This window comes from Arachis hypogaea, chromosome 20 (assembly GCF_003086295.3).
Source record: "Arachis hypogaea cultivar Tifrunner chromosome 20, arahy.Tifrunner.gnm2.J5K5, whole genome shotgun sequence".
NCBI lineage: Eukaryota > Viridiplantae > Streptophyta > Magnoliopsida > Fabales > Fabaceae > Arachis > Arachis hypogaea.
The window spans coordinates 103,852,356-103,875,587 of record NC_092055.1 but is presented as its reverse complement, the minus strand read 5'-3'; the positions used below and the strand labels follow the sequence as shown (position 1 = coordinate 103,875,587).

At 35.4% G+C, this 23,232-nt stretch overlaps 2 protein-coding genes across 2 annotated transcripts; one reads left to right on the top strand and one right to left on the bottom strand.

The window, feature by feature from the left end:
- Nucleotides 1-9,605: 9,605 nt before the first annotated feature.
- Nucleotides 9,606-11,681, bottom strand: LOC112783336 (expansin-A8). The gene is made up of 3 exons (XM_025826259.2): nt 11,246-11,681; nt 10,521-10,833; nt 9,606-10,307 (listed from the first exon to the last, which is right to left on the bottom strand). Exons 1-3 carry the CDS (start codon nt 11,388-11,390, stop codon nt 10,004-10,006), a joined length of 762 nt encoding a protein of 253 aa, XP_025682044.1. The 5' UTR covers nt 11,391-11,681; the 3' UTR covers nt 9,606-10,003.
- A 2,315-nt stretch (nt 11,682-13,996) lies between these two features.
- On the top strand, nt 13,997-15,609 carry LOC140183134 (uncharacterized). The gene is made up of 3 exons (XM_072231152.1): nt 13,997-14,519; nt 14,940-15,517; nt 15,601-15,609. The coding sequence occupies exons 1-3, from the start codon at nt 13,997-13,999 to the stop codon at nt 15,607-15,609; spliced, it is 1,110 nt and encodes a 369-aa protein (XP_072087253.1).
- The last annotated feature ends 7,623 nt before the right edge of the window (nt 15,610-23,232 follow it).

The following is a 23,232-nucleotide window of genomic DNA, read 5'->3' as shown; positions in this document are numbered from 1 at the left end:
AAAATAAACTTGGTGAGGATGGACAAGTTGTTCGTAACAAGGCTAGATTAGTGGCCCAAGGTTACGATCAAGAAGAGGGTATAGATTTTGATGAGTCATTTGCTCCGGTAGCTAGAATGGAAGCAATTCGGTTGCTTCTTGCCTATGCCGCCCATAAAGGTTTCAAAATGTTTCAAATGGATGTTAAGTGTGCTTTCCTTAATTGTTTTATTGATAGAGAAGTGTATGTGGCACAACCCCCCGGTTTTGAACATAAAGAGTTTCCAAATCATGTTTTTAAATTAACTAAAGCTCTTTATGGTCTTAGACAAGCTCCAAGAGCTTGGTATGAAAGGCTTAGTGCCTTCTTGTTAGAAAATAAATTTCAAAGGGGTACCACCGACACTACTTTATTCATTAAAGCATCCAATGATGATATACTTCTTGTTCAAGTTTATGTTGATGACATTGTATTTGGTTCGGCCAACATTTCCTTGTGTGAAGAGTTTGGAAAACTCATGACTAGTGAGTTTGAAATGAGTTTAATGGGAGAGCTTACTTTCTTTCTTGGCCTCCAAATTAAACAAACTCCTAGTGGTACTTTTGTTTACCAAGGAAAGTATGCAAAAGAACTTATTAAAAAGTTTGGCCTAGAAAACTCCAAAGCAATGGGTACACCAATGCATCCCAACACAAAACTTGAAAAGGATGATGATGGTCAAGATGTGGATGAAACAAAGTATAGAGGAATGATAGGTTCACTCATGTACCTTACCTCCTCTAGACCGGATATTGTTCAAAGTGTGGGTGTATGTTCAAGATTTCAATCTCACCCAAAAGAATCCCATCTTACGGCCGTTAAACGCATCATTAGGTACATTAAGGGAACTTGTGATTATGGCTTGTGGTATCCTAAATCTGATGAATTTTGTGCAGTAGGGTTTTGTGATGCAGATTATGCAGGAGATAGAGTGGATAGAAGAAGAACGTCCGGCATGTGTTGCTTCCTTGGAAGCGCACTCAACATGTGGTCAAGCAAGAAACAAGCCACAGTGGCTTTATCCACAGCTGAAGCAGAATACATTTCCGCATCTGCATGTTGCACTCAATTAATTTGGTTAAAAACACAATTGGAAGATTACAAATTAAAAATCAATAGTATACCCCTATTTTGTGATAATATGAGTGCAATAAATATTTCAAAAAATCCTGTTTTGCACTCAAGAACAAAGCACATTGAAATTAAATATCATTTCATTAGAGAACATGTGCAAAAGGGAACTATTGATATTCAATTTGTAAAATCTGAAGATCAAATTGCTGATATTTTTACAAAACCCCTCTGTGAAGACAGATTCTGTAGCTTGAGAAAAAGTTTGGGAATGTTTGATTTAAATTTTATTGAAAATCTATGAATTTGTGACTCTGTTCAGTTTTTGCTCGTAGGTTTGGACGAGATAAAAATAATGGCATGATGAAAGAGCTGTGGTCAAGGGGGAGGCAGCGCAGAATTCAAAATTTTATGGGCCCCACCAAAATTCCTTGACCCCACCTTAACGGTTATGGTAGTTATCTTTCTACAAATAAGAATCTTCCTCTTGTGTCATCAAATCTCCTTGGAAGTGGTTATTGTCAAATCAAATCCCTATATCCATCTAATCCCTTGATTTAAGGCAACAACTTTTCAGTTTTGGATTTCAAAAGTTAAAAGGGAAATCATTTTTGGATAATAACCACCCATTATGGTCATTAACCGTCCACTAATGGTCATTACTCTCCATATTCTCTTTCCAAACCCCATTAAATGTGTTCACCCACCTTGTCTCTCTCTCCCTCTCAATTCGGTTATCACCCCCAACCTTTCATATTTCATTCCCCCATTACCATGAAAAAGAAAACCGCACCAAGAAAGAGTGAAAGAATTCTTCTTTCTCAAAAACCATCAACACCCCAAACTCACACTCACATCCATATACATTCTACTCCCTCATCCTCTCCCTCACCTCCAACCAAACAAACCGAAGCCATGAGAAGAAAGGTAGTGGCCTAAAAGAGTTCCGGAAGAGGACGAAACAGGAAGAACAAGGACCCCCAAGAGGAAGAAGAGCAAGAATCTCATACTTCTCCCATTCCTTCACCTCCACCATCATCACCGAAACGAACTACTCCTGGAAAAAGCTCCCAAAAGAATCAGGGGTTTGCACTCAATGACACTACTGAACCTCCAAACTTGGAATTCATGGAATTCAGAGACAAGTATGGCAAGACTCACTCCCACTTTGATCCAAGCAGATTTAACTCGTGCACCTCTTTTGAGTTTCATAAAGAGGTTATGGAGAAGCGTCATTTGTGCACAACCTATCTTGTTAGTCTTGAAAATCTCACCAACAAGGGTATCAATATCTCCTCTCTGTTTGAACTCCTCAACTGGAAGCCTCTGCTTCTCATCCAGAAACCAGTCTACCCTGGTCTTGTTCGAGAATTTTATGCCAATATGCGGCTCATTGACGGCACCCTTCATTCCTATGTCAAAAGGGTTCAAATAGCCCTTGATGCTGAAACAATTGGAGCGGCCCTTGGGTTCAAAGATGAAGGACCGCGAGCGTACATGGTGGAAAAATGGGACACACAAGTTGGCGTTCCATACAAAACTGTTCTTAAGCACATTTGCGAGAACCTTTCTGGATTGCATGGCACCATTCCAACACATAAAGCTCTAGGACCGGTCAATTCCCTGCTTCACCGAATCATCACTCATATTCTGACTCCTCAAAGTGGCTCACACAACTGAGTAACATTTTCTGACTGTCTCATCTTATTTGCTTTGGTTACCTCTACTCCTATATCCTTTGGTTATATTATGATTAGACACATGTGGGATTCTGTTAGAAGCACCAGAAAGGCCAACCTGCCTTATGGTATATTTTTAACTAGAATATTTGAGTACTTTAAAGTTGATTTGTTGAATGAGGCTGTAGAAAACAAGGTGTCTTCAATTAGAGGAGGAGGAGCAACTAAGGACACTAAAGGGCGAAAATCTGCTGCATCGGATAGTGAGTATGAAGGCAGGCCAGAATCTTCCAAAACAATTAAGTCCATCAAACAGATTTTGGGAGAACTTTCGAACATGGCAGATCTGATGTATAAATCCCACAAAGAAGCCCGCAAGCAAGCTTATGAAAGTGAGAAAGCTTGGAACAATTGCAAAGAAAGGGTTAATCTGATGATGGAACGTTTGGGAGATGATAGTGACGGGGATGCTGAAGAACAAATTAATTTTTCTAATGATTAGTGACTGTTTTTACTCTGTTTGATATTGGCTCCAATAGGCTCAATCTGTTTTTTGTATGAGCATGACTTAATACTCCCTGCTCTAGGATAATCTCTAGGATATTGTCATATACTGTTGCTACTTTCTCTTAAATATTTTGCTGTGTTGATCATGTTTTGTGCAGGTACCCCCATGATGACAAAAGGGGGAGGAAATTTATGTGTTTTCCAAAATTGAAATTGGAACGAAACAGGGGAACAAGGGATGAAATTTCAAAATTGAAACGAAACAGGGGAACAGGGGATGAAATTTTAAAATTGAAAATTCTTGATCACCCTTGTTCAAAGAATGTGTTCAAAGAATGCATGTTGTTATTGCATTCACTATGGTTGCTGCTTGAACTGCATTTGGTTTATAATGATGTTTGATTTATTTTTGATGCCTGGCTGTTGATTCATCATTGATAAACTTGTTGTTTGGAAAACTTATTTTTGGCAGTTCCTTTAAATTGTTTAAAACATTAAAACTGCCTTGTTTTGATTATGTGTACTTCAAATACTTTTTCATCATGTTGTTTTGCTCTGATATCTCTAACAGGAAAGGATTTGAAAATTTGTTTTTTGAATGAAATGGGTTGAGCAGTAAAACAGATTATGATATCAAATGAGTTTTGATTATCAATTAAAACTGCTCATAAATCAAGCATTTAGCATCATAAAATATGCTAAATAACATTGTTACTTGAAGCTTGATTTAAAAATGTTACAGGTTAAGTGCTTCCCTTGGTAACATAAGCATACATCAAGGGGGAGCATTGTGACATTTTGAAAGGGGGAGAAATTCAAATCAAAGGGAGTATTCTTTACTCAATCTCTAAATTTTTTCCCATTTCAATTTTAATAATGTTTGTCATCAAGGGGGAGATTGATGAGTTTGGAAAACTCTTAATTAATATTTATGATGACTAAACATTATTAAAAATAATTAACTGCAAAAATTAATAATCTGATTTGATTAAATAATTTTTGTTGCAGGTTTTAATATTGGGCCGAAAAATGAGTTTCTGGCTTAAGCCCAAAAACCAGCCTTGTTGCATGATTATATACTAAGTGGCTGAAATTTTATATTGTTGGGCCAAGCTTAATGTTGCTTACAACCAAGCCCATGGTTAATTTTTGATGAGAGCTTCTTATGCTTGATCCGAAACAATTTTCATCAAGAAAGCAAATGTTAACCAAATGGGCCAGAATTTAAATAGTATCACTAAGCCCAATTTGTTATGCATGCATGGTCCGAAAAGAAAAATGGAATTGAGGCACAAAGATGAAAACCCAACTCATTGAACTTTGGTTGCATGCTTCCAACGGACTTCACACATTAACTTATTATGGAATTCAAATTTTATAAAGAAAAGTTAATGCAATCCTTGGGAATATGAAAGAGAAAAAGTCAAGTGATATGATGGAAATTAATGGTTGCTTACACACTACTTCACAAGCTTGGAGAAATGCACCTAATTAATTTATCTATCATAACTCTCATAGCTTTGCTTTTCTCTTTCTTCCTTCTCTCTATTTGCTTCTCTTCTTTCTTCGGTCCTTGTCCAGGAAATAATGGAAGAAATGTTCTTCAACCAACAGAAGGAAGAAGCTGCATGCATCAAGACCATCAAGCTAATGATGGCAAGAAAACATACTAAAATAAAAATGAGCTGTGGCTAAGATACTTACCAAATGTGGTCAGATTTGGTGAGGTTATCTTGAGCTTTGCATGCTCAAAAAGGAAGAAGAAGATCTCGGTCAGCAAGGGAGATTCTTGAAGCATGGCTTGTCTTTGATTCTACTCAACCACCACAGGGAGTAGCTAGAGTGGCGAAGTGATGGTTGAAGGCAGAGATTGAAGCAGATGAAGTCATCATCATCATGAAGCATCAAGGGCCAGAATTTCATCTTGGAGAGCAAGCCAAGGATGGAGAGCTCGGATTGATGAAGGGTGATGATCAAGAAATGACTAGAGGTAATTGCATGTTGGGTTTTGCATGGTTATCTCTTCTCTCTCTATGTGGCCGAACCGGTTTTGTTGAAGGAGGAAGAAGTTGGTTCGGTTTTGGCTTCAATAAGTGGAGGCTCCCCTCTTCTATAATAAGTGGTGGACAGCCACTGTTTGAGGCAAGGAGAAAATTTGAGAGTGCAAGGCACAGTGTTCTCAGAGCTACCTGAGCTAACAGTTTTCTCTTCTCCTTCAATGTATTCAGTTTTGTATTTTTCTGTTTAATTTTGTCATGTCTTGAGTCTCATGGTAAAAGGCAAACAGTAAGGTTTGTAATGAAAAAGCCATAGAGCGGAAAAAGGCAGAGAGTGCAAAATTAAAAGAAAAAGCCATAGATGTCTTAGAGTTCCTTTGTTCATCTATGTTGTGTTTCATGATTCTGTGGGAATCCCCTTGTAAGTTGGGTTAGCACTTTACAAGTTGTAATCAGATTGATTATAGTGAAATTTCATCATGTTTGTGATGGAGACTGGATGTAGGCTGCACTGCACTTAGCAGCTGAACCAGGATATATCTGGGTGTAATCTTTCTTCTCTCCAACTCCATCTCTGTTTTCTACTGCACAGGAGCAAAAACTAAAATGTCTCGTGCCAAGTGACGAGACAAAACAAAAAGTCTTGTGGCAAGTGACGAGCAAAAACAAAAAGTCTCGTATCCAGAGACGAGCCAAAACAGAAAAGTCTCCTCTGAGTTCAGCAAGTATTAAGCAACTAAAAAGGGGCTAAGATTCAACCCCCTCTTCTCTTAGCCACTGAAACCATCACGATGCCTGTCTGGAATATCAAGCACCTAGTCCATATCAGAATCTGTCTTGGACCTCTCTGCATCGCCTAGGTCGGGATTTCAATTGCTCTGGGATCACGGAGAAATTGCTCAAGTGACAAGAAACTCTTGCCATGCTCATGCCACCACTCCAAGTACACCTGTGACGGTCCTGGGTATGGAATGACGTCAAATCGTAACACATGTTGCGCCTTGTTGGTCCAATGAATGTGCCAACTTTATAAGGCAGTGAGAAACCACCAATCTCAATCTTTGGTATCCTTCGACATCAAGAAATCAATGTTGAGTGCGGCATGCGGTCGATGCTGCACTCCACCAAGTTGCAGTAGCACTTGATCCACCTGATGTCACTCTATTATAAAAAAAAATCAATGTCGTTACAGCCCTCCATAACGCCATATGTCGTGGCTCTAAAATCTCGGGATGCACCACCTGAACGACCTTCGGCGAGCTATATGGCATTCACGTGAACTGTAAAAAGACGTGGTTCTCGCATGTCATTATAAATAGTAAAAGGCCCAAAATAACTTAACAATAAATATTTTGAAAGCTTAAACACTCACATCCTCAGCCTGAAGTAAATCTATTTTGAGCCTTCAATGCGCGACTCGAGGCCTCTTCTCGCTCAATGTTGGCTGATAACCTGACCACCTGTAACCCAAGACATTTTTATCAATAAAGGCCATATTCTGGAAAAATATTAACAAACATAACAATCGTAAATAGCAAGTACCTCGACGCCAATGGCCAATGACAGGCATCAAACCCATCAGGCATGAAACTAGGGAATCCACGAAAGATCCATAGCTGAAGAAGCTGCAACGGACCAGCCGACTTTACCACGTTTCTGTTGGCCACACGGCACATGCACCGGTATAACCACGAGAGAACAGCAGATCTCCAGCTGTATCTACCCATGTAATCCAGCCTGGCTACGTATGTTTGACAACAAATGTGAAGACGTGCACCAGACTTGTCACCGAAAAGTTGAGTCGATTACATCATCATGATGTACGCCGTCGCAAACCTCCTAACCGTATCCTCACTTGCTCCCTGAGGAAGCTCACTGAATATGTCCTGCATCCAAGTGCACTTCAAGTGAACTTGTCGATGCAATTCGTCTGAGCTAAAACACTCAGTAGCTCCTCGAACCAAGCCCATGCTGGTCGGCCACCCTCAATGTATCTCTCAAAGTTTGTCAGGCATCCATTGACGTACTCACCATCGATCGGGAGCCCTAACTGGTACACTACATCCTCTAGCATAATTGTGCACTCCCCGAATGACATATGGAAAGTATGCATCTCCAGACGCCATCTCTCTACAAATACACTCACTAATAGCTCATCCAACCTAAACCAGGTCTCGTTTAGCCTCGCAAGATGGCATAAACCAGCCTTCTGCAAGTACAGTACAATCCTATCGTCTAGGAGACATACCATACTGCCTTCTCATGCTGGTGATACATCAGTGGGCTGCATAACGATAAAAAATTATTTTTAAGAACCATAACAAAATAGTTCACTAAAGGAATATTGAATAATGTATTACCTAATCGAAAAAATGTCCTAAACCCAAATAAATAATCTTACAAGCTCAAAAAAAAAATCCGACCTAAATCTAAATGGACCTAACATGGAACACTAATAAAAAACAACTTTAATGTAAAACATATCACAATCCTAAATCACTATTATTACTAACACTTTGGAGTTAAATTAAATTCTAACTAAACTAATTTTCACTACTAATTAATCTAACATTTATAACTTACAAATTTTAACAGAGCCTATAGTTACTATTCTAACTAACAGTTATTTATAATCACTACTATAAGAAGAATTTGTAATTTTAAAATTCTAACAAACTACTAAATCACTACTCTAACCACCATTTGTAGTTTAAAAATTCTAATTTCTATCTAACGTTTATAAACAAATACTCTAAGCGGCTTAATATTACTAACATTACTAATCTATCTTGAAAAATAAATTTCATTCACTAACCTATTCATTGATGTCACTAGTAATATTATGGATAACTCCGTCCAATCGATAGATACGATTGGGGTCGTCTTTCATGTCTACAGTTTTGAATCTTATGGTGTTGTTGCCTAACTTTTCTCTCTAGGGTGCATTTAGAAGGTGGGAAGATTGTAAATTGTAATTCGAAATAACTGAATTTGAATTCTATATATAGGTGTAATGTTAGTAAATCGAATCTAATACATTTGATTTAGCTATGCTCTACAATGCCTATAAATCGAAGTTATTCGATTCGATTTATTAGAGGATGTAAATCGAAACCACTTGTTTCGATTTACTATGGGTATAAATCGAAGCCTATCATTTTGATTTACTATAGACATAAATTGAAGTCTATTGTTTTAATTTACTATGTGCTAATCATTTTAATATTTTTTAACATGTTAAATCGACATTATGTATTTTAATTTAAAATTTTTTTTACTAATTTAAATCTTATGATTCGATTTATCTTTAGAATGTATAAATGGAATCTAATAACTTCGATTTATATATAAACACAAACAAAACAACCATGTAATATTATTATATTTAAGACAATACGTAATGTTGATTTTTATTTGGTTTGTTATGTGCTTTACCCTAAAACTTGTGATTGATTATACCAAAATTCAAAACAATGTGATTCAACTATGTGAAAAAGAGAAAGGATCCGGACTTTTAAGTTTAAGGCTTTTAAGCTAAACATTAGAAAATGTTAATGATTGGGGAGGATTTGTTTAGATGAAGTCATAATATCAAACTTGTCATTATTAAACAAACAGAAATAATATTTCTTAAGCTCTACGTGGTTTCTCTTTCTCCTACTAAAAAGAAAATATCAAACCCAATCATTGGTTTTAGTTATCTACTCTAAGTGATTGGATATCCTATATCTTTTATACAACATCTGATTTTTGAATCCGTGGTTTTACTACAAAGCATCTCCAAAGTCCAAACGCTGAAATCGTATCAAGTTTGGACCTAGAAATGGGTCACGTTGTGAAGTTAAGTAGGTACTTAATATTTTATGTTTTTCTAACTCGTAATTTAATCATTCAGCGACTATCTTTTCTCACAGAATCTTGTGCTAGTAGGTTTCACATGGCATGAATGTATTTGGTGGAAGGTAGTTATCGCAAAATAACGACCGACAGATTCACAAAATTAAAATGAAATTACTCTACTTGATAATTGGGATTTGGGAAGAAAGATTTTATAGAAGCCATATGAAATCGATGCATTTCTACTCTTGATAGTTTCCATTTATAGTCCAAGTCAAACATATGCCACCGGAAATTGCTCTGTTTCTTGGAATTCTTCAAGTTTAATGCTACTTTATCTCCGTTCCCTTTTTAATGTTATAGGAAAAAAAAATAAGATGGTCAACTAGTACTTTAAAATGTTATGTGTTGGATTGAGGATTTAATTTGTAATAAGATTCTAATTTATAAATTTACTGTAGTATGCAACAATTAAACAGTAAAATGGGACAAGACTTGCAAATCAAAAAGCAGCATGATATTGAATCAAATCGCCCCCAACTTAGTTTTTCTACCATTTGGGGATCAAATATACAAAGCTATTGAGAATTTGGGATCACCATCACCTATAACATAACAACTAGGAGATGATGATCAATGACAATGAGATATTAATCATATATCCCGTGACACAAAAACAACTATATATTATATATATTTAGGCCTAGCGGGTGCCATATAGCCACCACAGCATAAAGACCATGTTGGCCTTTTTACTTTTTAACTTTTAACTCCTCCCTCCTAATTCTACCTCTCCTTTTCTTTTAACTCCCACACTCTCCCAACTCCAACAAGCAAAAAGCAAATGGCAATACTATATTACATGCACAAACAAAGTTTGAATTGGGGGGTTTCTAAAACTGTGACCCCTCAAATGTTTGTCCAAATTGCCAATTGGAAGGAGCAACATTGTAGCTAGTGACTGTTCTGCCATCACTGGCTGTGACTTGGAAGGAGAGGCTCTGGCCATTGAGGTATGAGTTGCTCTGCCAGTTCTGGCCCCAGTTCCTTGACATGGTTTGCCACCCTGTCTTCGAGCCCTTGATAGACACCGAGTGAATGTCTCCGGCTCCGCCCACATTTGTGATCAGAACCAGGTTGAAGTATGAGTGTCCATTCACTGTAAACCTTATTCCTCCTTTCTTGACACAGGGGACTCTGTTTCACACACAAAAAAAAAGTCAATGCATGATTCTAGTCAACACTTAGAGCTAAAAGAGCCTAGAAAAAAGTTACAAGTCCCACATTGGTTAGTTAAGCAAATCCAATGTGGTATTTATGATGAAGCTATTATTTTTATAGGATTTACTCATTGGATAAAATAATTAAAAGTTTTTGTATTTCTGTCGAGAGACCGTTATCGGAATTTACCTCCTGAAAGAAACGGGGACAATTCCGGCTCTGTATTGAGCAATTTGAAGGAAAGCAGGCTCAGCAAGATCAAAGTGTTGGAGGGGAGGGTTGCACCAGCCACCATTGTCATTAGACAAGGCAAAGTTAGGTGGGCAGAAGTTCGTGGCGGTGACCGTGATGGCGCCGGGGAGGCACCATTTGGGGTCACCGTTACACCTCATCTCATAGCAAGACCCGCAGCTCAAGCCATTGTTGAATAGAGCAGTGCTGAGTGCTGCAGTGTTAGTCCCATATCCTTGGCTATACAAGTTTCCATAGCCACAAGCACCACCTGCAATCATTAACTCTCGTTAGAAGAAAGTCTAAGATAGTAAATAATGCTTGATTCAAACCCTTAAAAGGCACCACCTTGGGACCCCATATGTCCAAATAAAAAGGCTAGGCACAATAATAAGTGTATGCAAAAAAAAAAAAAAATCATAGTGTTGTTTAATTTATTTTTAATGTGTAAGTTGTATTTTAAATATATTATGTACAAATAACTGATATAGTGATTGATTTTGTTACGTATATTTAATATGGTTGTTATAGTATTTTTTCAACAATAATTACCAATTTAGATGAAACTAGGCATTAAAGAATTAATATATTTAAATAGTATATTGATGTACTAATCTTTTTTAAACATATTGTTATTTTAAAACCATAGTGTGATTATCTAGAGTAACACTTAATGAACATACCCATTGTGCCGGATGCATCTCCACCACCATAAAATGTGGCATGGCCACCTTGCCATCCTCCACCATAGTCAGCAAATGTGCCTCTAAGGCATAGATTGAGAGCAATGAAGAGAAGGGAGATGGCAGAGGCTGCTATAATTGCCATTGTTGTGTGGTGCTAGCTACTAGAAAGCTAAGGGGATCTAGGATATGAGAGTGAGAGAAAGAGAGAGAGATGCTTTATTTGTTGCTTGTTGCTTAATGCTTAGCAAAAGGGTTTGGCTTGGTATTTATATAGGAAAAACTTAGCATAAGGTTAAGGGCATTAGGGACTATGTATGTGGGGTTATATGGGGTTGGAAAAGACAAGTTATGAGCCAAGAAAGGGTTTCAATCGCTCGCTCTCACTCGCTCTCTCATTCACATATTCATCACATCGTCGAGAGTTGCAAGAATCAAGGCGCACATGCACATGTTTCGGTTATTACACTACCAACTGCTTAATCTACGGCCCCACATGGCACATGCATTTCCCCTCTTGTTTTTTCTTTTCTCATATTCTTAATTAACTAATATATATGCTTATGTATGAAACCAGTACTAATATAGTAATATGGTTTTTCTTTAATCAATTTAGATTTGTTTAATGGTTACTTCAATTATTTTTTTAAACAAGTATTTTGAAGTTTGAATTTTTTTTTTTTTGGATATACAATAATTTATTAGTCAACAATAAGCCTTTAAATAGAATCATAATTTTTAGAAAATTAGTCTATAGTCAGTCGAAGTGGGAGATACTATAAACAATAAAGAAAAATTAGAATTTTTTTTCTTTCTTAGAATATAGAAGTCCCTTAAATCACGGTGCATAAGAAAGCCACTAATTTTGGGTTATCTAACCTCTAAGATACGTCCAACTTAGTGTGCTGTTGAGGGCAGCACCAAACGGGGTAGAAAATTTAATGCCATATGCGAAGGTATCCTAATTCCTACATAGCCTATTTTCCACAGTTTCATACTTGCTACACTCGTCAATGAAATTAAACCATTATTCTTCATTCAAATTATTAAGGGCAACCAAAACCTCAATTTGACTAATAATAAACTGGTATGTATAGTGGTAGTAACTTTATTATTTGAATGCGTTGCTGCTACAAGAGTACCCTCTTTATTATTTGAAGAGTTGCATTAAATTACCAGTGTGTGCAATTGTTCATGGTTCTGTCTTCTTATGCATGAAAAAGGACAAAAGAGTTCGAAGAAAATTCGTATTAATGTTGCAGAGGATCTGAGAAATTAGCCGACATGAAGAGAAGGAATCCACAGAAACCAATAACTCGAGTATTTTGGTTACACGTGTGCCATGCTCAACTAAAGAGGCTTTCATTAAAGTAGAGTAACCTATTAAAAAATGCTTCAAAATTATCAGATTTCTAATACGTTTAGATTTGTTAACAAAAGAATACTTTTAAAATATAACAAAAAAAATTAACTATTAAATATATATCTTTTAAAAATATTTTAAGATTTAGATTTTGATACGTTTTTTAAAACCTATTAGAAAAATAAATATTTTAAATAAACTGTAATATTTATAGATCAAATAGATAATTTTTCCAACTGTTTTTGTTAATAGCCAAAAATATAATAAAAAATTATCATCTAAAGATCAAATTTTAGTTTATATTTTTAGATACATTTTTTTTAAATAGATATTTGAATATTTGAATATTCTCATTAAATTTCAGATTAAATACATGAATAATTTTGTAATCACAAAATTTGTTTACTGTTTATTAAAAGTAATATATTTTGTTATTTTTATCTTATTTTAAAATAATTTTTATCATTAATAAATTTTGAAAATATTTTTATTAGTATTTTAATACTTTCCACGAAAAAAGAAATTCAAAGTTTACAAAGAAAAATGGAAGTTACCCACCTAAGGGGAAAATCTCTTCTCTTTTTGTCTGTATTTTCTTTTGATTGCAATATTATAGTTGGTAATCACTGGCAGCACGTATGAGTCATTTCAAATGACTAATTCGTGAATAAACAATCCTATAATTTTAAGTGTCGGTTACTTTTGACATCTTCTAAATCTAATTCTACTAATTAAGCGGACACTAATATAATTCTATAACTTAAAGTAGCATGCATTGATGTGACTATAATACTAATAAAAGTTATGGTAATACAATTAAAGAATCCAATGGTCTCAACTAAAATTCCTAAGCCTTTTCTAGGTGAAAGAATGGTAGTAACTTTCTATGCATGACAATAATTTGGTTGATTGAATCAAATTAATATCATGTAGGGTTTATATTTTTTTTGGTTTATTCAAATGGTATCTCCCAATCTTAAGGGTCTACCGTTGATCAATAAATTGCTGCATACATAAAGTGGGGTTCGAACTCCCGACACTTGCTTAAGCAAACGAGTAAACTGACCACTCGACCAACCCAAATTGGTTATGTAGGGTTTATATAATTAGAATGATATGAACATGGGAGGAAAAGTATCATGAAGTTCAGTAAGCACAATAACTAACTCGCATTAACCAATTTGATGATAAAACAAGGCCTTTACTTTTAAATTACTAACTTCATTTGTTAAGGGTGAATTATAAAGTACAGATGCAAATTTATGGATATTCTGTTTTATTCACAAACAAAGTAACAACACAATGAGCAACAAATCAGAGACTCAGAATCCTCATATAATTGCTATAACGGTGGAGGGTGCCAGCCTTTAAGTGGCACCCAAAGAAATATGAAACTACTCTTGTGGAATTGTCGGGGTTTGGGGAGATCCCTGACAATCCACAATCTTAAAGGGATTTGCAAATCTTACTCTCCCGAAGTTGGTTTTATCTGTGAAACAAAAAATCAATCTCGACAAGTTGAAGGAAAACTAAGATCTTGTGGTTTCAAAGAATGGTTTATTGTGGATCCGGATGGATTATCAGGGGGTTTGGCAATGGCATGGAGGGATGGTTGCACTATTCAGATTTTACAGCATGGTAGATTCTTCATTGCGGCATCAGTTCTGACAGCTAGTTCTAATGATCCCTATGGTGTTCTAGGTGTTTATCTCAGTTCAAATGATCAACATAGAATGGCTCAGTTTGCTGAATTAACTTCAGTCTCCCAACAGTTCGATGGTAAAATTGTGTTAATGGGTGATTTTAATGCCATTTCTAATCAATTGGAGAAAGCATGTGGGGGTGCTAAATCTCCTTCTTCTATTAAAACCTTTAACAGGTTTATTAATGATAATTCTCTAATTGATATTGGTATGTTCGGAAGACCATTCACTTGGTCAAATAGACGGAGTGGTGATGAGTTGATATAGGAAAGACTGGACCAATTCCTGGTAGGAGTTGATTGGCAGCAACTCTATCCCAATGCAGCGGTTCTTAGACTGTCAGAATCAGGCTCAGATCACTCCCCTCTTCTCTTAGACTCTAATCCGAGAACTAAGAGATCTAAACGCCGATTCAAATTCCAAGAAAGATGGTGTTCTAATGATGAAATAAGGCAGATTGTTAGAGAGGTTTGGCACGAACAGATTGATGGTTCATCCATGTATATCCTAGCTCAAAAAATAAAGCGTTGTCGGCATAAGATTGTCAGATGGCAGCAAGAACACAGATGTAATTCGAAGGTGGAGATTGATTTACTACAGTCTGAATTAGAGGAACTTCGTTTAGTAGGAATTCATGGAGGTGATATCATTTCAGAAATAGAGGACAAACTTGAAAAAGCTTTGCAAAATGAGGAATCTTATTGGAAAGATAAGTCTAGAGTCAAATGGCTCAAATCCGGTGATCAGAATACAACTTTCTTCCATCAGAAATTTAGAAATCAAACCCGAAGGAATAGAATTTGGCAACTAACTGGCAGTGATGGTGAAGTGGCTACTTCAAATGCTAGTATTGCTTCTGTGGCTGAATCTTATTTCAAGGATATCTTTTCCTCCACTTGTCATGAGAACCCTGAACCTCTGTTTACTGATTTTGAACCTAAGGTTACAGCTCAAATGAACCGTAGGCTTCAAAGACCAGTGACTATGGAGGAAGTAAAACGTGCAACATTTAGCATTCATCCTCAAAGTGCTCCAGGAGATGATGGTATGACAGCAAAATTTTTTCAAAGCTTGTGTAACATACTTAGTGGTGATGTGTTTCGAGCAGTTAAGAGCTTCTTTTCAGGGGGCAGAATTTTGAAGGATTTTAACCACACTCAGATCTATCTTATTCCCAAGATTTCTGATGCTAAAGATATGACCCAAGTAAGACCAATAAGCCTATCTTCAGTCTTTTACAAGATTATCTCTAAAGTATTTGTACATAGACTTCATGGTATGATGAATAGACTAATTAGCTCTATGCAGAGTGCTTTTATTAAAGGCAGATTAATCTTTGATAATATCCTAATTGCTCATGAGTGTATGCATTACTTGAAGAACAAAAAAAGGGGACTCGAAAATAAAATGGCACTAAAATTATATATGAGTAAGGCATATGATAGGGTGGAATGACACTTTCTTTGGTTTATATTGGAGAAGTTTGGTTTTGACTCCCGGTGGATCATGTGGATTCGAGAATTAGTGACAACTGTTTCTTATTCTGTTATTGTGGAAGGACAACCTTATGGTTTCTTCAAACCAAATAGAGGTATTCGACAAGGAGATCCTTTATCTCCCTATCTTTTTCTTTTCTGTGCAGAAGGTCTTTCCTTCTTGCTACACAAGGCAGAACAAAACAGACTAATTCAGGGTCTTCAGATACATAGGCGATGTCCCAAGGTCAACCACCTCCTCTTTGTTGATGATTCCATCTTATTTTGTAAGGCTAATCCCGAAGCATGTTCAAATATCCTGCATTTATTGAATTCTTATGAAAGCATCAGTGGCCAGAGGGTAAATCTTAATAAATCTGCTATATTCTTTAGCCACAACACTCTCTCCACTACTCGTACACTACTGGCTAGCTCTATGAATATTAATCATATTGGGACTCGGGATAAATACCTTGGTTTTCCTTCTACAGTCTCTAAATTGAAAAAGGCTTCTTTTAGTATGATAAAAAAAAAAGGTTCGGAAAAGAATCCAAAGGGTGGAAGCGCAATCTTCTATCGTCAGGTGGTAGACACGTATTGCTTAAGGCAGTGGGAGAAGCTATTCCTATTTATACATTGTCTTGCTTCAAGTTGCCTGATGGTTTAATTTCGGAAATTCACTCTCTACTTTCTCAGTTCTGGTGGAGACAAAAAGATTCTGAAAGGCGGATGGCTTGGATTAGCTGGGACACTATGACTCGCCCACGAAAAGAAGGAGGCCTTGGATTTAAAGATCTCAGAATCCAAAATCTGGCGCTTTTAGGCAAACAATTTTGGCGACTCGTAACACAGCCTACTTCCTTATTATCAAAAATCCTAAGAGGTAAATACTTTAGCAATGGTAATGCTATAACGGCAGAAATTGGAGTCTTACCTTCTTGGGGATGGAGGAGCATACTGGAAGACCGAAAGATTGTTGAAAAAGGTCTTAATTGAGCTGTGGGTACTGGAGAGAATATCCGAACCTTTGAGGATCCTTTGCTGCCTCCTCCGTATCTTTTAATGATTTCTGACATGCCAAATAGACATGCTATTTCTGAGTTGGTTCCAAGAGTTAAAGATCTAATTACTGAAGATAGGAATTGGAATTAGAATCTCATTCAAGAATTATTTTCCCAAAACGTTGCAAACAGGATTTTGTCAATTAAAATTCAGCAGAGTAGGAACAAATTGCAATGGGATTTGAATAAATCCAAGCAATATGATACAGCTTCAGGTTACAGAATTGGCTATTTATTTTACCATCCGTCTCTGGAGCTTTGCCCTAATTATATGCAGCAGAAAAAGCCGTGGATTGATCTATGGAAATTAAACTTGCCTCACAAAATTAAGCTATTTATCTAGAAAGATCTCCATGGCCGGCTTCCGGTGCTTGCTCAGATTCATCACCGCATCTTATCTATATCACCAATATGCCCCTGCTGTCATGAAGCAACCGAAACAGTCACTCATTGTTTGATCGATTGCTCTAGAATTAAAGATGTATGGTCTCAGAGTTATCTTCGTGACTGTCTTTCCCCTCAGAGTCCTAATGACTTTTGGACATGGTGGACTGCATCAACAGAGATGCTTAACCCGTTGAAGAATGCTGATCGTAATCCTCAATTGCTTGCCATCATTTGCTGGAACTGTTGGAAAACTCGCAACCAGTTGATTTTTGAAGGTTCTACTTCAATGCCGTCTGCCATTCTAGCAAGCTCTGTCAAGTTGCTCCGTGAAATCCAAAGAACTCCCAATTTAGGTCGTCATCTCCATGAGGCAAGATCTTAGTTGCATTCAATTTGATTTATCATTCTTTCTTCTTTAAGTTTTTTCTTCTTTTTTCGACCACGCACCGTTGAATAAATACCTTCAGTGTAGTGTTTTTGGAAAATTCCCACCTTTCATTATGCTATCTTGCTTTTGGACACCTTTGTATTCCATTTTTCAATAAGTAATGAAATATAACCTATTATCTTTAGAAAAAAAAAAAAGGTAATACATAGTCTGAGTGTTTATTATAAATCTGCAAGATAACGTAAGAAAAAGAAAATAAAATTATAATTAATATACTGTAATTACGGGATGTTATTGTTATTATAAAAAAGGAAAAAAAATACGAAATAACATAAAATTCATTCTTAAAGATGAGTACATGTATCAGTCTATGTAGAAGGGAAATAGTAAAACACTGTCTCCATAAGATATTAAATACATTTTTTATCTTTTTTTTTAATCCTTTTAATGTTAAAATTTCTTTTTTTATTGTATTAAAAAATATGAGATTTATTATTAGAATGTGATTTATTATATTTTTAGAATAAAGTAATTACACACATAAATTTAATATTAACTGAATTTATTTTATTTAAACTAACGGATGATCATGCAATAATAATAATAATAATACTCTAAATTAACTTTTAATAATTTTGTTTCAAATAAATTAGTACTTAATAAAAAAATATTGACATAATAGTTCATGCTATTTTATAAAATTAGATAAATCAATTTTAAATAATATAAGAGGACAAATTAATTTCTTCTATCCTCAAATTTTAGATAATTTAATTCTTTAATCGTATTAATTTTATAAAAAGTGAATAAAATTAGTATTTTTTTAACAGAATTACGAACTGATTTAGATTATTCTTTTATTTTATTAGATACTAATATATCTAATATTTTAGTTGTCTTTGAATCTTATCATTATGGTCATTCAAATTTTGAATATTAATTTTTTATTCAAAATTTAAAATTTTTGCAACTTAAATTATATCTTATCTAAATTTTAAAATTATTAATTTTTTTCAAATCAAAATGAATTGATCCAATCCAAATAACAATTATTAGAATCGGAATGAATAAAAAAATAAATTCAAGTTAATATAATGTAAATTCTTATCATTTGAATCAAATTTTATTAGATTGAAAAATAAAATAAAATAAATATAAATAAAATTGTAATAAATTATATTGATTTTATTTTTTAAATTAATCTATATATATTGCGTTTCAAAAATGCTATATAATGTATACGAAAAAATATAAATATTTTTTAATCTTTAAATAATTTAAAACATATATAAACAAATATAAAATATGAAATTTATTATTTTTAAAAGTTTTACTCAGTGCATGCATATTTAAAATCTTATCATAGTCTTCTAATAAATTTTAATGTTAACGCCATAAGGACGTATTCTGATGTGCACATAAATTACACCTTTTTTTTTAAGTTGGGTCACTTATTTTAACCCCAAAAAATAAATAAAAAATAAAAAATTTAGATAAAATCTGTACAAATAGATCTGTACAATAAAGTGATCTAATATACACAATTTAGCTTATTTAATATGTTGGACTAAACATATTAAATTATCATTCTACTTTAGTTTATGACAATAATAAAAAAGTTTTGTGTTCTACAAATTTAATCTAACAGAATATATAAATTTAATTTTAATATTAGTATTTATTATTTTATCTTATCTTATCTTTAACTTATATTTATTTGTTCTTATCTTATCTTTATTTGCTTTTATCTTTCATAGGTCAATACTCTATATATATTTAGTTTTACCTTCAATTCAATTTAATTCAATTCAATCAATCAACAATCAATAAAAATTCTTTCATCTTTTATTTTCTTTTTCTATTCTTTCACAATTTTATCCTGGTATCAGAACAATTTCTATATTTTTTTTAGTTCAAAGCTTGGATTTCTTGATCCAATTTTGATATCTCTTATTTTATAAAATTCTTCCAATTCTAGTTGCCTTTTCTTTGCTTCCATCAAGGCATCTTCCATATAAACATTGTAGCCAATTTTTCCATCTTCTCAAATACTAAGTGCCATTCACCCAACATTGCCTTACACATGGAATATTTTTTATTCGTTTTCTTACTTAACCGCTCCGAAATCGTAGACTCGTCGTCATCTTCCTCCTCTTCTTCTTCCTCTTCCATCCACTCTCTCTTCCCCTTCCTCTTCCACCCACTCTACTTCTTTGAATTCATCATCATTTGTGTGAACCTCTTCCTCTTCCTCTTTCTCTTCTTTAGTGAAATTTATACCGGTTTCATCAGAACAATAGTTATTACTGTCAACAAAGAAAAAAATCGATCGAGGTGGCAGAGGAAGTATACGCCAGTAACGAGAAGAGACCAGAAATACATTAAGAAAATTGGATTAACAAAGATGATAGATCCCCGGAGAACTGCAGCAGGCGTAACCACCACCAGCAACCTCTCCAGAATGAAGAGAATTCTCTGTACCCACGGTGGCATCTGGCTGGTCACCACGGCGGTATAGAACCACCGAAATACGTAGAATGTGGGCATGATGGTGTCGGTAAACAGCACCAGAGAAATAAACGACCACGTGTGAGGATCATCAGTGCTAGGGCAAGTGGCCACGGTGTGTGCTGCACATGGCCACCATATTGAAGCAGTGACGATGGCGATGAAAACCAACGCATTACGCTCAATCAAGAAAGCCTTGAACTCAACTTCTGACCTTTCTTTTTCTGTCATTCTGTTTGCCATTGTTGACACTGTTTAATAAAGGTTATTAGATTATACTACGCGGGGAAAAAGAAGGTGAAGCCCTGTTCAACTATCATTCATGGAATAGTAACTATGGCCTGTCTACGCCTTCTTCCAGCAGTTCCATCTGCGTCTTCTTCCGACAGTTCCGTCTGCATTCTGTTTCAGCAGTTCAATCTGCACTCTGTTTTAGTAGTTCTATTTGCACTCTTATTGCGCTCCACGCGTCCTCTCTATTTTATCGCGCTCTACGCACCCTCTTTTATTGCGCTATACGCGCCCTCTGAAGATCAATCTTATCGCGCTCTACGCGCTTTTTTTTAAGATCGCTGCTTGCTCTCTCTCCCTCAAGCACATTATTTCCTTTTATATTTTTGCCGTCGGCAACTCTAGCTTCATCGCACGCATCTACCTCTGCATCACTGCGCCACACGCGTCTTCCTTAATCATTTCATCGGAACTTATCCAAACTGTGGATTATTTTCAATCCACCAGCTTGCGGAGGCGTATTAAACTACTCTTCTACCTTAGTCCTTGACAACAATAAAGAAGTCTCATGGCCCACAAATTCAGCCCAACAGAATATATGAAGTCAGTTTTAATGTTAGTCTTTATTATTTTATCTTATCTTATATTTATCTTATATTTATTTGTTCTTATCTTATCTTTATTTGCTTTTATTTTTCATAGGCCTATGCTCTATATATATTTAGTTTTACCTTCATAATTTACAATTCAATTCAATTTAATCATTCAACAATCAATAAAAATTCCTTCATTTTTTCTTTTCTTTTCCTATTCTTTCACAATTTTATCATGGTATCAAAGCAATTCCTGTTTTTCTTGGTTCAAAGCTTGGATTTCTTGATCTAATTTTGATATCTCTTTTTTTTTTATATAAAATTCTTCCAATTCTTGTTACCTTTTCTTTGCTTTCATCATGGCATCTTCCATAAACATTGTGGCCAATTTTTCCATCTTCTCAAATGCTAAGTGCCATTCACCCAACATTGCCTCACACTTCAAACATTCTTTATTCGTCTTCTTACTTAGCCACTCCAAAATCGTAGACTCGTCATCATCTTCCTCCTCTTCCTCTTTTTATTCCTCTTCTTCTTCCTCTTTCACACACTCTACTTCTTTGAATTCATCATCACTTGTGTGAACCTCTTCCTCTTCCTCTTCCACCCACTCTACTTCCTTGAATTCATCCTCACTTTTGTGAACCTCTTCCTTTTTCTCTTCCTCTTCTTGGTCTTTTCCATTATCATGATCTTTTTCTTCTTCTTCTTCTCTCTTGGCAGAATTTATACTGGTTTCATCAGAACAGTAGTATTACTGTCAACAAAGAATAAAAATTGATCAAGGCGACAGAGGAAGTATACGCCAGTAACGAGAAGAGACCAAAAATACATTAAGAAAGTTGGATTAACAAAGATGCATTTCCAGAGAACCGCAGCAGGCATAACCACCACCGGCAACCTCTCCAGAATGAAGAGGATTCTCCCTACCCACAGTGACATCTGGGTGGTTGCCACGACAGTATAGAACCACCGAAATACGTAGAATGCGGATATGATGGTGTAGGTAAATAGCACCAGAGAAATAAACGACCATGTGTGAGGATCATCTGTGCTAGGGCAAGTGGCCACGGTGTGTGCTGCACATGGCCACCATATTGAAGCAGTGACGATGGCGATGAAAACTAACGCAATACGCTCAATCAAGAAAGCCATGAACTCAACTTCTGACCTTTCTTTTTTTGACATTCTATTTCCCATTGTTGAAACTGCTTAACAAAGGTTATTAGATTATACTACACGGGGAAAAAGAAGGTGAAGCCTTGTTCAACTATCATTCATGAAATAGTAACTATGGCTTGTCTACGCTTTCTTCCGGCAGTTTCATCTACGTCTTCTTCCGGCAGTTCTGGTGCATTCTATTTCAGCAGTCATGTCTGCATTTTATTTCAGCAGTTCAATCTGCACTTTGTTTTAACAGTTCCATCTGTACTCTGATTGCGATCCATGCGCCCTATCTTTTTTATCGCGCTCTACGCACCTCTTTTATTGCGCCATATGCGCCCTTTGTAGATCAATCTTATCGCGCTCTATGCACTTTTTTTTTAAGATCGCTGCTTGCTCTCTCTCCCTCAAGCACAACATTTTCTTTTATATTTTTTCCATCGGCAGCTCTAGCTCCGCCGCACGCATCTCCCTCTGCATTACTGCGCCACACCCGTCTTCCTCAATCATTTCATCGGAACTTATCCAAGCTGTGGATTATTGACATCTTCCATCCACCAGGTTGCGGGGGCGTATTAAACTACTCTTCTACCTTAGCCCATGACAACAATAAAGAAGTCTTGTGGCCCACAAATTCAGCCCAACAGAATACATAAATTTAGTTTTAATTTTAGTCTTTATTATTTTATCTTATCTTATATTTATTTGTTCTTATCTTATCTTTATTCGTTTTTATCTTTCATAAGCTTATGCTCTCTCTCTCTCTCTCTCTCTCTCTCTCTCTCTCTCTCTATATATATATATATATATATATATATATATATATATTAAGTTTTACCTTCATAATTTACAATTCAATTCAATTCAATCAATCAACAATCAATAAAAATTCCTTCATCTTTTCTTTTTCTATTCTTTCACAATTTTATCATGGTATTAAAGCAATTCCTGTTTTTCTTGGTTCAAAGATTAGATTTCTTGATCCAATTTTGATATCTCTTTCTTTATAAAATTCTTCCAATTATTGTTACCTTTACTTTGCTTCCATCATGGCATCTTCCATAAACATCGTAGCCAATTTTTTCATCTTCTCAAATGCTAAGTGCTATTCACC